At 35.0% G+C, this 16900-nt stretch overlaps 1 protein-coding gene across 1 annotated transcript; it reads right to left on the bottom strand.

The window, feature by feature from the left end:
* Positions 1 to 5441: 5441 nt before the first annotated feature.
* LOC147499668 (amine oxidase [copper-containing] alpha 2, peroxisomal-like) lies at positions 5442 to 11338 on the bottom strand. Its single transcript, XM_086559154.1, has 6 exons — positions 11088 to 11338; positions 6999 to 7383; positions 6797 to 6910; positions 6035 to 6573; positions 5786 to 5954; positions 5442 to 5632 (listed from the first exon to the last, which is right to left on the bottom strand). Exons 1-6 carry the CDS (start codon positions 11321 to 11323, stop codon positions 5588 to 5590), a joined length of 1488 nt encoding a protein of 495 aa, XP_086415280.1. The 5' UTR covers positions 11324 to 11338; the 3' UTR covers positions 5442 to 5587.
* Positions 11339 to 16900: the final 5562 nt, after the last annotated feature.

The raw sequence follows: 16900 nt of genomic DNA, 5'->3' as shown, positions 1-16900 counted from the left end.
AGAATTTATCCAGATCTAGTTTGGAGGTAGGAGATTGAGTTAATAAATCGAGTTAGAGCTTTTAGTAAAGTTATAGGGTTTTTGATTTGGGTCAAAACCGATATGATGAAGAGGAGAGTTGGTGGCCGAAAAAGGTGTGGGGAGAGGTCTTTGGAGTAGCTAAAGAAGACGACCTGGTGGTCTCTCTTGAGCTTGAGCTTAGTTGGTTTTCCCTTGGGCCGAAATCTATTTGGTTTGGGGCCGGTTTCAGTTTTTGGGTTTTAGTTTTAGTTTTGGGCCAGACTAAATTTGTTAGTGGGTTGGGCCATTTTCTATTTGTTTTGTTTTGGGCCAGTTCTATCTATTGTTGTTGGGTTGGCTCACATTAGTTTTCTTTGGACCGGTTTTTCTATTTTTGTTTTGGGCTTGGTCCATATGTTTTAAAGTGGGTCAGGTTGATTAACTAGGCCAGTTTAGACTTTTGGGGCCGGGTTCTAAGGTTTGGGGTTTGGGCTGGGCTTTGTGGGTTCGAACCGTTACTTTAGTCATGAGCCCATGAGCCATGTACCTTTGACCTTAGCCGTGAACCATGGCTATGACCATGAACTTGTTGAACATGGAAATGACGTGTTGCCTTTGACTTTGACCGTTGACCATTGACTGTTGACCGTTGACTGTGGAATGTTGACTTTTTCCAAATTTTCACATATTTAAGAATATGGACAAATATAGTAATAAAATATTGTCGAAAATTGTATAACTTTGTTTGTCATTATCTAATTAAGATTTGACGTAAGTAGTGTGTAAAACATATAAATATTGGCACGTAACAATGGGGGAATTCTTATAAGACTTAGATATATACGTTTTTATGAGAATTAAATTATATACGGACTTAGATTCATGGACTTTAGTTTTGGGCTTTTGACGGCTGATCAGTTTGACTTAACTTGTGATTTAGACTCGAATAATTATGCGTGATATTTGGACTTGAGTTGTTCTTTCTTTTAAAGTCGCTTTATTTTGATATTTGGTGGAACGGACTTATATTTTAATTATTTATATACTATTTATATTGTGCACAAATGGAAATAATGCGTGCCATTGAGGGTGACTTGAGTTCACATAAATATATTGAACGAATATATTTCATGATTGATTATTATTATGAGTTGCTACTTAAATGAATTGTAGTATGTATGAAGGCTGAGATATTCCATATGGTGTAGTGCAATATATAATTGGCACGTGAAATAATAAGTTTCGAGATTTGATATAGAGATATTTGGATATCGTGCAATGAATAGTATTGGCACGCGATAATAATGGATTGTATTATAACGAAACGTTGAGCTTCGATACAATTAAGTATCTTGGCATGAGATAGAATAAGAATTATTCGAGATATAAAGGTATGACACCGAATAAATTACGAACGAAAATCCTAGAACCTAGCTACCACAACTCATGTGATTTGCCTTTGTGATGGGCGATGTGATATGATTGGCCCTTTGAAATGCTTCAGTGAATCTAAATGGCCCTTTCCGGGTAAGTAATGTGATTGGCCCTTCCGGGCGTTTCGATGAATCTGAATGGCCCTTCCGGGCGTAAGTAATTTGATTGGCCCTTTCCGGCATTTCAGTGAATCTGAATGCCCTTTCGGCGAAATTTAATAGTGGCCCCGACTATTCCGTTCGCAAAATTAGAACGAGACGCGCGATATTTTATGCCGAATAGTAGCAGTACTTACATAATGGCTTTCGTGTGAGGGTTACCTGGTGTGCGGCATCCCGCTCAGGGTAGTTACGCACGGAGTGGTTCATTATGTAAGGGAAGGCATGTGGATGTACATGTTCGGCGTTGGGAAGCGATTGTGGTAGCAAGGGAAACTAGGTAAGACATAGTTACGACGTAATTTTAGGGACACGCAAAGAAAGCCTTAATTAATATAATTATGGTAATATGTTGGTTAATGATATATCTTTAGATAGATGATTGTATATGGTTTTGCAGAAGGGTGGGTCAAACTAATTATTTGTGCAGAGACGACCCACTCTATAATTAAGCATAAAATGCGGTAAGTATAGAATATGCTTGGCTGGTTATTAGTTTAGTTAGAACCTAAAAATCTCGTGGAGGAACTAAATGCCTTTTATTATGCATGGTTTGTTGTGTGGTTAGTGGGAAGTTAAGGCTTCAAATGGAGGAACTACACCGCCTTTACTTATTGTAGTTAAGAATGTTGTATTAGTTGTTGGAAGTTAAAAGGCCGGTGGAGGAACTAACGCCTTATGGATTGTGTATGTATATGTATAAATATATGTTGTATTTTAGAGCTACTCACACCAAAGATTTTTATAATGTCACCGATTTGAATGTTTGCTTATCGGGTGTGTTCATTAAATGAACATAGTTGATAAGTCTTGACAGGTTTAGTGTTGAAGAAGGTTGGTTGCTGCTTGTGGTTTGCGTTAGTGTTGCATTTCAGGATATGTTTTGGTTTCCCTTGAGGTGATATAGATTTTCAGTTGAGACAAGGTTATTTGTATTTTCATTTGTAAATTTAAATAAAGAGTTATTGAAAAGAGATTTGTAACCTAATCTTATTTGTAAATTTTTGTAATGAAGATGACTTTTGTTTAAGTTAAAATTTTTATTGGTTTTTAATTATCCGCATATTTAAACTGTTTATGGGTTTTTGGGAGTTGAGAGTGCGTCACACCTCGAAGATCGAAGAGTCGGGAACAAATATTGTTTTTCCGAATTCTATCGAAATTCGGGGTGTGACATACGTCGTAGACATAACACCGTTAGACAATTGCTCTCAAATGGAGTTATCTCAATCGACTATGTAAGGTCAAAGATAACATTGGATCCGCTTTACAAAAGGTTTAACAAGAGAGCAAGTAGAAAGATTATCAAGGGGAATGGGCTTAAAGCCTTTGAGATAATCAACCAAGAGTCATCATAATGGAAAAACCAACCTAGTTAACTGGAGATCCCAAGATCTAGGTTCAACGGACCAACTGAATTATGTTTGTGACTCAATTAGCACTGGAGAGTAATATTATACTCTAACCCATTCCTATATAAGACAGTGAACCAGGATAAGTCCAGCTTTTAATGATTTACTATATCTTGGAAAGTTATGTTATCCAAGTGGAGTATTGCAGGATACTCTTTATAGAAATCACCTATGTTAATGCGAAGTGGGGCCGCTTCTATGATAATTTTTAAAGCAAATGTCTCAAAAGCACTATCTAAAATCAAGAAGTGTTCAAGGCCAAAATGAACACAAACGTGAGAACCAACAGTATTCGAGAAGGTACTGCGTGGAGATAATTGTTTAGGTTTATACAAACGGCTAACAGTTCAAGGACATTAATTGAAGTCTACTGATCGTCCAATTAAATCCGATCATCTTTCACTAAGGCAAGTTCAAGGCCTCCCATGCTACTTGACCTGATACGGTATCTTTTCATTTGTAAAAGAACAGAAATCCGATGTTTATGATAGAAGAAGCCAAATTTTCTTTTTCTTTTTTTTTTATTGGTAAGCCTGTTTTTAAATGAGATCGAAGAACTCTTTGATCTTTGGCGGGTTCGAGCCCCAGACCTTTGGTATCATCACCCAAAGGTTTTACCGACTTTGGTAGTCGGCACCTGCAGCCAAATTTTCATTCATGTGGGGGATTGTTAGAAAAATGATTTGCTCAAATCCATTTGAGATATGAATGAGTAATTTGTCTCCGAAGTTATCCCATATTGATATGAAATGGGTTTCTGAAAAGAAATAGTACGTAAAGTGAGAAAAACATTTTTGAAAGGGTGCACTGGTTCGAAACAGTGCATTATGCCGAAAAGGTGCGACCTTTCGAAATGTGCACTGGTTCGAAACAGTGCATCATGCCGAAAAGGTATGACCTTTCGAAATAGGCACTGGTTTGAAACAGTGCTTTATACCGAAATGGTGTATCTTTTCGAAACATGTGACTTTTCAAAGAGTTGCTTACTTTTTCCTAAGAGTCACTGTGTTGTTTCGAAGAGGCACAACTCACCTATAAATAGTGGATGAATTTGGAGAGAAAGGGACACCAGATCACACAGAGTTATGATCTTTCTCTCATCCCCCTGTTTTTAGTCAAATACTATGTTGTGTTCGCTGATTCTATAGAATTGAAGTGCTAGCTTTCTATAGAAGAAAATTCGTTCTATCTTGGGAGACAGTTTCCTATCAACCTTCAAGCACCGTGAGGGGGAGAATCTGTCTTAAGGATATAGTGTATCTACACTAGGCTTGGATTTAATTAAGAAGTACAAGACACTTACAAGACAAAAGGTTTGTATAGTTTGGTAATTGGTAAAGAGTAAGTACAATTAAGTTGTATATTCCTAACAATATGAAGTTTGAATTAGAACAAATCTTCGTTAATTTTTTTGAATGATCACTTCTACTTATTCAATAATGCATGGTTTCCTTACTCTATTGAATGCAAGTGTTTAAAACTCACCTCTTCTTTGAATGAGATTTTCAAGGTAAATTTTGGTTCTGCTTTACGGTTTGCATTCTATGCTTTGCTATCACATTTCATTTTATTCTCATGATCACTCCAAATTCCCTTTTTTGAAAAAAAAAATGATTATCATATGGACTGCTTCTCTTTGCAACAATGATAATTTTCTACTCCTTTTGATATGTGACATCCATCTTTAACAGTTGGTTTTATGGAAGAAGAACTGGCTGCAAAGGGAAAGTGCAACAAGAGCTATAATTCATTAGCAGTGATCTTAATTCCTAATGTCAGTCGTGATGAGTTTGAATTTGCATACTGACTACTACTTATTTGAGTAATTATTACTGCTTAGAATGCATGTTCGCTCATATAGTTATGTTTTCATTTGAAGCTAAATGCACATCATGATTCAACTGCTGGAATTGGACTATGTTGAATGGAAGGAGTACAATGCAGTGGCCAGTGGCTGAAATTGACTGCATGAAGATGAATACAAGAAAGTAGATTGGAATGGGAATAGAGTGCAGGGTTGGATAGAACTCACAGAGTGACTGAAAACAAGTTCCCTACGCTAGATTTATTATGTTGCATTCGCACTGTCAAAAAAAAAAAAACTATGTTACATTCAAACAAAAGCAGAATGAAGCAATAGTGAATTAATTGTATGGATACAGCTGAGAGAGTAACTGAAAACAAGCTACGCAATATCTGTTAAATGATTACAATAATTGTGCTTGGCCTATATGTTTTTTAATTATTTGATGGGGCAAACTTAAGGGATACTTATGAAAACAGCATTCTACTGTATATGTAAAATTGTTACGTGTTTTACATATTCGATTTTAAATCATGGAGTTTATCAACTGATTAATTATATGATCTATTCTTTTACTTAATTAAGATAGAGTTTTAGTAAAGTTTCAAGTTTCAACTGACTTCCGATGCTGGTTGTCCAAAAAGAAAAAATAACAAGTGATTTTCAGGGTGAAACTTTATCAGCTTATAACTTTCGTATGCATTGGAGGTTCCTTGAGGGTGGAGATTCCTTGAGGGTGTATTCGTTTCACTGTACTCTTCTCTTGGATAATACAGTCTTCACTTGACAACTTCACTTTTCAAACACGATCCATATTTCGATTCCTGTGCAACGCACAGGTAAACATGCTAGTTCAGTCTAAAGCAGGGAAAAATACAGATTAATTTCTCATTAAGTTGCGTACTTCTTTGGTACATTATGTTTCGAATAGTACTAACAAGTGTCTATGTAGAGGTGCAATTAGGCCAATGTGCAACCTTGGGTATCCTTGTTTTGAGAACGGGATTGCTGTCGAAGAAATTGGCTGGCCGGAGCTCAAATCCACCGCTTAGTGTTGGCATTATAGGGAAATCTTCTTGGTAAGGGACATGGTGAAAGCCTAATGTGTACCATAAGACAATATCTTTGTTCTCAATGTCCCTATTCCTGCATTATAAAATCAAGCCAAAATAATTAGTATTTTGAACTAATCGAGAACCAACCAGAGTCAGTGGTAGACTTGTTACCTTGCACTCCAAATGGCTAATGTATCATCTCCGCGACTCCTGTCAACATACTCCCCTCCGGCCCATTTCTCGGACTTGTTATAAGGGGTCACCCATACATGGTACTTGGTGAATTCTGCCCGAATCTGAGGGTAATCATCGTCGGATAAAAGTGGGCTAGCTAACGATCCTGGAATAAGACGGTAACCAACATGGTTTCCTATTTTAGTTTTCTTGTTGGGATTTATAACCAACAATTCAACGGGTTCTATACCAAGTTTTGTCTTTGCATCTGATTCCGTTTTAGCTGTTTCTCTCGCAACAGTCCAGTAACTCTTCCTCAGTGAACTGTGATCAGTAACTCTCTTGGTTACCAATTTATCCTTGACAAACGAGTTTTCGTCACCGTCAACGTCTAGATCAAGGTGATAGGTGAGGAAGTGGTCATGGTATGGGCCAAGAGTGTAATCCGCCAATAGTGTAGCATAAGGATCTTCCTTTATTTGGTCTGTGTGAGTGTAAGGTGCAGCCTTCACTTCTAGCACACCAGTTAGCCCAACCTGATACACATCATGATAGAACCAGTTAAATGTTGAAATGTGAATGTTCTGTAGATATATATAATTTCACGAGCAGCACACAAATATAATCATGTCTAGAATCATCATTAGCCCCTGAGGCCTGAGCAAATACTAATTCCATAGATAATAATAGCATTTCTAATATATACCATTTACCAGAACTTTAGATACATTGAGGTGAAAAAAAAAAAAAAATTTGTACCCCAACTTTGATAGAACCACTCTGCTTGAATTCCCAATCAACAATATAGTCATAGTTCGCCACAGTTGACACCATTCTCACTATTAGACTTACCTCAGGTCTAACCTCCCTTATCTGCAAATGCCACCAAATGCAAGTCAAACCCACCAAAATATCAAATGAAAGGATGAAGTATTAGTTCTAACAAGATGAAATCACTCACCTCTTGCCCAATAATCCCAGTTTCAGTGTGTCGCCACATGACATCCCCAGCATTTTTCTCAAATATACAGAACACATTTGAAATTTTAAAGGGCTTGCCATTCTGCCCTGCAAGATACCCGTCCATAAAAACTGCATTGGCTGGGCAATCAGTCATGGGTTCTAATGGTACTGCGCAAAGCCCAAACCCGGATTCACCTATATCGAAGAAGGTTTTGTAATACCATTCTTCTGTTGGGTCCATATATGGTATAAACATTTCTGATACGAATCCTCTGTATAATACACGACGAAATGTATCCTTCTCAAGATCATAAATTGATGCTAAAGATATGATTGGACCTGCTCGGATGTCAAAGCCCAAGTGAAAGTTCCAATTCGCCCACCTGATTATTGATTAAACGGATCATTAAGTTCAGTAATGAGAACTTTCCTCATTTGGCTCAAGTGGTGCATCAGTGCATGGACTAAATAGTTTGGCATATGAGAGATAGTGATAGTGTTAGTGATAGTGATAGTGATAGTGATAGTGATACTGATACTGTTTTTTATTTTTTATTTTTTATTTTTTGGTAAAGTTTTGCTTTGCTAAATCGCTAGTCAAATTACTGCAAACACTTGGGTACTTCTCAATTATTAGGCCCACCAATATCAATGAACACAATCTTAGGACCAGCTATCAAGGCCAAATTGTAAAATAAGAAGCAAAGTTGCCTTCGAAATCTGACCAAAATTTAAGTTAGACTAGTATCATGACGATTAGAATTACAGGAGTGACTCTCATCGACAAATCGGACGAAAAAGTCACTCTCTTATCACCACATTTTGTTTTTAATCACTCACAAAAATCGAGTAGATGAAAGATCAAGTATACTCTTGACGCAAAATAAAAAACAATTTGGGTAGATGAAATGTCAAATATACTCTTGACACAAAATAATACACGGCCTGGCCCAACCAAAACGGCCCGGTGTATATAGTATCATACTTCAACATAATGTATGATTCGTAAAAACACCTATTGCGATATTAACGTACAATCATTGTTTATACATCAAACATGAGCTATGAACAATTATTGTTCATACTTCAACATAAGCTATGAACAATCAATGTTCATATGAGCAATTACTGTTCATACTTTAACATGAACTATATACAATCACTGCTCATACTTCAACATGAGCTATGCACAATCACTGTTCATACCTCAACATAATGTATGATCAATAAGAACACTATTGGTGTATAAACAATCATTGTTCATACCTTAATATGAGCTATAAACAATCATTGTTCATATGAACAATCAATCAATGTTCATACTTTAACATGAGTTATGCACAATTATTGTTCATACCTCAACATAATGTATGATTAGTAAGAACACCTATTAGAGTATGAACAATCATTATTCTTATATAATCAACACAGTGTATGAGATATGTTCACTTATTTGGGTACGAACAATCACCAAATTTCTCTACTTTATAAACATAACAAAGAGGGGAGAAACTGATATTTTAAAATAAAATAAAATTTTATATGTTTTATATCTATAATAACACAAAGGGATAAAACTGGTATTTTAAAAAAAGTAAAAAGGTCGGGCCAACTTATTTTGTCATTACGGATTACTAAAATTGAAATCGTGGGTTACTTAATACTGGAATTTGTCTTTGTGAGTTACTAAAAAAAACTGGTGTCTTCTAGAGTTGTTTTGGCCCGAAATTATTGGACCTGATCTAGACTCTTTTCTTGTTAGAATTAAGCATGTGTTGGTAGGTAGCTAGGTAGCCGTCCATCACTAGTCTGTAGTCAGGGCTGGCTCTGAGGGATAGGCAGCATAGGCCACCGCCTAGGGCCCTACTTATTGCTATTATTTAGGGCCCCCAATGAGCTACATACCAACTACCCATGTCCATAGTATTATTTTTCTTAAAGTCTAGTTAAGCCCATTTGGTTCATAAGTCCAGCTGTCCAAAGTTTTCTAATGAAACAAAAGAAACAAAGTTATGGTAAACCTATTTGTTTTTATTTTTCCCAAGAAAAAGGGCCCATTTTGAGGAGGCTTGCCTAGGGCCACCCAAACCTCAGAGCCAGCCCTGTATGTAGTCTACATAATATATAATATCATCACAAACTTCACTATAAAGTTGATGCAAACTTCAATTACATACGCCAAATTAAATATGATACTACAGTCATGTCGAGTATAAAAATCGATTAACATGTGAAACACCAAAAACATGCATGGCGCGGTATTTACACCCCACTTTATGGGATTGGCCCCTTTTTGGCAAAAGGGTAGAAGAATAATGGTTATTTCTTATGTGTCCTTTTACACCTCGATCACATGCCCAATATTTTCATGACAGCGAGTTACCACGAGATCTCACATTCCAAGGTAGCAGGTTGCCATGAGTTTTCACATTCCACGGTAGCGAGTTGCTGCCAGGGGCAGACTCAGGAAAGGGATACACCAGGCTTTATTTAGCCCGGGTCCGTTTGGGTAAAAAAAAAAATAGTATGTATCTAAATCTAAAGCCTAACCTAGTTGCCCAAAAATTTATTTTGAAGTCTAACAACCCAATAATAAACAAAAGAACTCGGCGATATCTCTTGAATAGAAATACATACTATAAACAAAAGAACAACCGGTGATATCTCTTGAAGTCTTGATTCTTCATTCCTCACTAACAACTCTAATTGCCTAATTCTAATCCACGTTCTTCACTCATTCTGCTATTCGTTCTCCTCGGGTAATTTATTATATATGTTAGTTTTTTTGTTTTTTTTTCTTTGTTTTTTAAAATATGAAATGGTGATGGTTAATTGGTTTTTTTTCCTTTGTTTTTTATTTTAATGTTTCAGACGTCTAAAATGCCAAAGGGGGTGTGAAAGATAGATTCATTCTTTAATCCAAAAGAAACCGAGGCATCCAATGTTGCTAGAACTATTGAAAAGGATGATCAAGGCCGTTCAAAGCTCCAAAGAGTTGAGCCCATTGAACAAGTTTGTCCCAATCCTCAAGGGATTGAACTCATTAAACAAGTTTGTCCCAACTCTCAAGCTAAGGGATTGAATCTAGCAAAACCGGTGTTACTAGTTCTTTAGTACGTGATCCGGGGTTACGTTGTCAAATAAGTGAATATCCTATTAATCAGCGTGACGAGATCCAACGAGCTTATGCCACATTGGGGCCACTTCATTCTAGACTCGACGAATATCCGCCCACCATTGATGGAAAACAAAACCGGTATTTTAATAATCATTGGTTTGACAATTTTCCTTGGCTAGAATATTCTAAAGAAAAAGGTAGTGTTTTATGTTTTCCTTGCTGTCTTTAGTTCTAAATGTTTTAATTTTCTTAAGAGAATTCATTATGGAGTTAAATGTGCATTTTTGCAACATGTTGGAGGATGAGTTTCTTGCAGATTCAATAGTCATTTACATTGAAAGAGATTTTGCTAATGATATTGATCTAGATTTGGTAATAGATGATTTTGACGCACACAAGACTCGCAAAATACCGTTTAAGTAGTTTCGCTTTTTAAATAGATTTGTAGTCGAATTTAACCAGATATTTTGATGAATTAGTATATATATTTGGCTATTTGTGAATTCTGGTGATTCAGTTGTTTATTTGGAATGTCTATTATTTTTTTTGTTTAAGACTTTGGCTGTCGTTGTTTTAGCCCGAGGAGAGTTGAAATATTGGGTCCGCCCCTGGTTGCCCCGAATGACTCTTTCTTTTTTCACTACAAATTTTGAACACCTACCACATGCGGATACCCGTAATATCCCAAAACCCACGACAAACGGATGCCGTGATGATTTCTCAAAAACCACGATAACTCAATGCCTCGAGTATATAAAAGTTGTGGAAGTTTGTTGCCATGATAAAGGAGGGATACGTCGATTAATGGAAGAGTGCCAATAAATACTTGAGAATTTGTCCAAGGGGTGAATCCCATTAGTAATTAGTAGGGGTGTAAATACGTACTGCGCCGCCCCCAAAAACATTGAGACAAGATTGACAGGCGTGGAAAACATCAAAATGGAAAAGATAATCTAATATCGAACAGACCTGATCATGTGTCCGTCAATCTGGAACCCTGGTCCGTCAGGTTGTGCAACCATTACACCGTTAACCCTTGGACCATACGGAGGTTTCTGCTTCGAAGCTTGATACTCAATCCCGTCAACTTTAGGCATAGGAACCGTGAACCTATCATAATACTTTGTAATCTTCATTTCATCAAGATCAACTACTACAGTTATTCCTTCCAATGGTCTAACATACGTACAGGTTAACTGTGCCATCTAAGTAGTAGCATAAAATTTTCAACTCCCTTTTATCTTTCTTTTTCTCTCCGAACCACCCTACTGAAAAACTCTCACATACAACTTCTGTTAACTTGAGCTTTCTTTTGGTAACTGAAGCAATAAATGGCGGGTACTTTAGTGGTAATTGGTTTGCAGCTATTTCTTCTTCATATGTAATTGAAGGGTACCCGTATCCGGCGTATACTCGGGTTGATAATATGAACTGGCTAGATAAGTCGACAATGGTTTCGTGTGTTTGTTTGTTGACACGGGTTATGACCAAGGCCTGGCGAGGTGGGGGTTGAGTAGTGTGATTCGATGAATGCCATTTGAGGATGGTTTGTTTGTCTGGGTCGTCTAGACCCACATATTGGAAAGTTAGATTGTGGGTCGGGTCGGCTTGAGATTTTGTTATTATGGTTTGGATTTGGTTGAACTCTTTTGCGGTGAGTGGGTCTAGTGGGTGGTGGTGGTGGTGAGAATGAGTGTGGATTGAGGTGAATGAGAGAGAGAAGAGGAAGATGTATATGAGTGCCAGAGCCATGAGAGAGTGTTAGAGAAGTGTATGATGCGTAATTGGTATTTAAATGATTCTGATTCTTTATAACAGCTAGCCGTCCTTTTTGGTATTTGTCAAGATGGTCTCTATAATCTCTATGAGCAAGTCAACCATTTGAGCTGAAGGTGCGCCAGGTGCAAGACATGTAGTACTTAACACTAGAATCAAAGTGTAGTTTAACTCACATTGACATTGACGACAAAGCCTCGAATCTTAGATATGACTAGCATAAGTGCACGTGGGAACGACGTGGAGGGCACAAAAAAACTTAGAGCAAGTTCAATGGGGGATATATAGACTACTAAAAGCAAATATAATATTCTAACTACAAAAATGTCATTACAATGAGACTGCTAAAAAGGTATCCAATAAGTTATTCCAGAACCCGCAGGAGAGTAGGATACATTAGACTCGGGCAGGCGAAATCCATTCGGCAAGATAGGAAAAGGATCCGGTTATGCTTCTAGCGGTGCTTAATAGCCCCTTACTCTATGTGGTCTTTGCCCCCTATCCTCTAAAGGTTCCCTCACCACCTAGTTGCCCTACTGCCCACCTTTGCCCCCCTATCCTCTAAAGCCAATAAAACCCACAAAGCCTATGCTTAACTACTAGTGCCACGGTTTTATTGCTTGGTAAAATTAAGCCATAATCATAGTGAATTAATCAATAAAACGTTTCCATTTGGGTTAATGCAAATTTAACCATCTTTAAACATTTTCATTTGGGTTAGTGCAAAATTAAATCAATTATCTTTATTGCAAATATTAATCAATAAAACGTTTTCATTTGGGTTAATGCAAATTTAATCATCTTTAAACGTTTTTATTTGGGTTAGTGCCAAATTAAATCAATTATCTTTAATGCAAAAATTAATCAATAAAACGTTTCCATTTGGGTTAATGCAAATTTAATCATCTTTAAACGTTTCCATTTAGGTTAGTGCAAAATTAAATCAATTATTTTTAATCCAAAAATTAATCAATAAAACGTTTCCATTTGGGTTAATGCAAATTTATTCATCTTTAAACGTTTCCATTTGGGTTAGTGCAAAATTAAATCAATTATCTTTATTGCAAATATTAATCAATAAAACGTTTCCATTTGGGTTAAGGCAAATTTATTCATCTTTAAACGTTTCCATTTGGGTTAGTGCAAAATTAAATCAATTATCTTTATTGCAAAAATTAATCAATACAATGTTTCTATTTGGGTTAATGCAAATTTAATCATCTTTAAACGTTTTCATTTGGATTAGTGCAAAATTAAATCAATTATCTTTAATCCAAAAATTAATCAATAAAACGTTTCCATTTGGGTTAATGCAAATTTATTCATCTTTAAACATTTCCATTTGGGTTAGTGCAAAATTAAATCAATTATCTTTAATGCAAAAATTAATCAATAAAACGTTTCCATTTGGGTTAATGCAAATTTAATCATCTTTAAACGTTTTCATTTGGGTTAGTGCCAAATTAAATCAATTATCTTTAATGCAAAAATTAATCAATAAAACATTTCCATTTGGGTTAATGCAAATTTAATCATCTTTAAACGTTTCTATTTGGGTTAGTGCAAAATTAAATCAATTATCTTTAATGCAAAAATTAATTAATAAAACGTTTTCATTTGGGTTAATGCAAATTTAATCATCTTTAAACGTTTCCATTTGGGTTAGTGCAAAATTAAATCAATTATCTTTAATCCAAAAATTAATCAATAAAACATTTCTATTTGGGTTAATGCAAATTTATTCATCTTTAAACGTTTCCATTTGGGTTAGTGCAAAATTAAATCAATTATCTTTATTGCAAATATTAATCAATAAAACGTTTCCATTTGGGTTAAGGCAAATTTATTCATCTTTAAACGTTTCCATTTGGGTTAGTGCAAAATTAAATCAATTATCTTTATTGCAAAAATTAATCAATAAAACGTTTCTATTTTGGTTAATGCAAATTTAATCATCTTTAAACGTTTTCATTTGGGTTAGTGCAAAATTAAATCAATTATCTTTAATCCAAAAATTAATCAATAAAACGTTTCCATTTGGGTTAATGCAAATTTATTCATCTTTAAACATTTCCATTTGGGTTAGTGCAAAATTAAATCAATTATCTTTAATGCAAAAATTAATCAATAAAACGTTTCCATTTGGGTTAATGCAAATTTAATCATTTTTAAACATTTCCATTTGGGTTAGTGCAAAATTAAATCAATTATCTTAATTGCAAAAATTAATCAATAAAATGTTTCCATTTGGGTTAAGGAAAATTTAATCATCTTTAAACGTTTCCATTTGGGTTAGTGCAAAATTAAATCAATTATCTATAATGCAAAAATTAATCAATAAAACATTTCCATTTGGGTTAAGGCAAATTTAATCATCTTTAATGCAAAAATTAATTAAGGTAAATTGGCATCAAAGGTTATTCCCTTCCATTAGTTGGGCTTCAAAAGTGGAGTTAAATAAATAAATGTCATTTAGTTCAATAGCGATTAGGCATTTAAGGCATTTAAGCTAATAACGGTTGTTTTAATTTATAATAATTGGTCTATGTTAATGAGCTGGGCGTCCAATGGTTATTTTTGCATATGGGCATCCAATGGTAATGTCAGTACGTTTTCTCATCTAGCTTCTTCTCCAAAAATCAGTTGTAGTGCAAATTATCTATCTTCATCAATAAATTTCTTAGTAACTCCTTGACTCAACTTTAATAAATCTCATGAGATTCTTCTCACATTATTCCTCATATGGTGGTGTTTATTTCCCATCAATTGGTGTATTACCAACTTGGTCCTATTCATGCTCGTGCCTACTTCATTTCAAACTATGTTTACTTCGTCTATACCTAGGTAAACACATTGCAAAATGTTTACTTCTTTTCAGTCATCGTTTCACCTTTTCTTCTTATTCACCTCATCCTTTCTCCCTGGTGTCGATTTCCAGGATTTATTAGCAAAGTTTCAGTTACAAGCACAACATGGTTTTCTTAGAACAATCTTACTATTGAACACATTTTACTTCATTTATCTCCATTTCTTTTCTTATGAATGGATGGATGATAGTAACACTGGGGACTGGAAATTTTTAATGGTATTACAGAGTTAAATATGGTAAAATTTAGAACATGAGATAATTAGACTGATTGGTAATATATTGTTTCATAAAAAATTGGTAATTTTATTGAGAATTTAACCATTATATTTGGACTCATATATAGTCGTTTTTTGTCTCGACAATTTCTGCATTTTTTTTTTTTTTTTCCCGGTTGCACCTACCATCTCTACATCAAATCAGGGTATACTCCTTACAACTCTACAATTCCAATTTTTTTTATGAGATACTTGAATGTGGTCTACTATGTATTTGAGAATTGTTACAGTTACTCTATTTTGATGTATCACGTCTTCTTTTTAATCGTCGTGAACATATACGCCCTTTTTTTACAATTATTTTTTACTTATATAAATTTGATATAGTAGCTGAATTTTTGTTACTTTTATATTTGAGTGCATTTAAATTGAAAATAGTTTTTTTTTCCAGTTTTATGGGTTGTTGCACATCAGGGGCCAATTGTGTCGTCGTCCATTGCATCTGTTTGAGATACCTACCAAAATAATGACACATGCTTGCTTGAACCCACATATTTTCTTAGTTTTTTAACTTTTGGTTGCTTCATCACATTTCGTTTCATCTCTAACCTTAATTTTGATTGTCTTATAAAAGTAATCCTATTTTATTACCTTCACCAGAATGATATTTTTTTTTTATTAATTAAGCAAAATAGTTATTCCAACAATAGCTTATAAATTGGATTTATGTAATATAGGGTAATAAAACGTGTAGTATATCGTTATTTTATCTAATTAATTGTGAAACTAGGGAAATTATGGGTCGTAAAGGAAATTGGATTATTTGGAATCATTCCATTCTTCCTTTGATAGTCCTGGTCAGACTTTGTCTAGCAAATTCTCTGATACTTCTAACATGAAGCTTGAAGACCAATCATGTATCTTTCTTTCTCTACATTCCAGCATTTTTCTTTTTTGTTCCTAGAAAAAGATTTTGAGAGATTTTTTTATTCGGGGTTTGGTTTTCAGGTTTATAATTCTCTTAAAAATGTGTTTCGGTTCCAAGGTACACCAAAGTCTGAAGTTCTTTAGAACCCCGCAACCAATATCTGGCGACTTCATATGAAATTATGATTTTCGTAAGATTCCTTTGTAATTAAAAAATATTACTAAGTAGGTATACACAAGGGAAAAGACAAAGGGTGGTCGGGATTTCATAGGGATCTGAGTTTGATGGGGGTAGGTGTGCATTCAGGATCATTTTGAAACATCTTTGAGTAATTTTTGTAATTTTTAAATTAATGCAAAGGGTCGTAATTAAGTGCATAAAAGGATTTAGCATAAAAATAGTTTACGTTTAATCGTCTCATTCGGTCTCTCAGGTGACCAGGCTCCCTACTCCTCACTTGGTCAGTCACTCTCGCCATTCTCTGGTAAGCTTGGTATTATTGTATTAGCCCACACTTCATTTTTGGCTCTTATCCCTCTCTTTTTATTATGATTTTTCTGCTCTTATCCCTGTTTTAAACATCAACGTTTTGATTCTACACTTATTTATGTTTTAGTTAATTATCTTTTTTATCATTTTTTTTCTTCGTTTCTTGCATTTTTAGGTGTTAGTTTGGAGACAGGCTAGAGTAAAAGCTCAACTAAATTTTGCCAAAGAGTTTGGTTAGTTGCCTTTGCATGTCCATGACATGTCCAATTGAAGAAGTTGTTTTTCTATGTCCATATTATAGTGCTGAATCCAAGCTTTAGGTTAATAGGATGCTCTTTGCAGTGCAAACTTCATGTTGAGCACAAGAAAAGATCCCAATCTCGCTTCTATGTTGATACTCTTGATTCTTGAATCAAATTGGTAAATCCTACTACTATTTTATCCAATTTGTTTGTGTTATTATCTGTTAGATTCTTGTATACATAAGTTTGTTGATTATGTTGAC

This window comes from Coptis chinensis, chromosome 5 (genome assembly GCF_015680905.1).
Source record: "Coptis chinensis isolate HL-2020 chromosome 5, ASM1568090v1, whole genome shotgun sequence".
Taxonomy (NCBI): domain Eukaryota; kingdom Viridiplantae; phylum Streptophyta; class Magnoliopsida; order Ranunculales; family Ranunculaceae; genus Coptis; species Coptis chinensis.
This window is presented reverse-complemented; position numbering and strand designations above follow the sequence as displayed.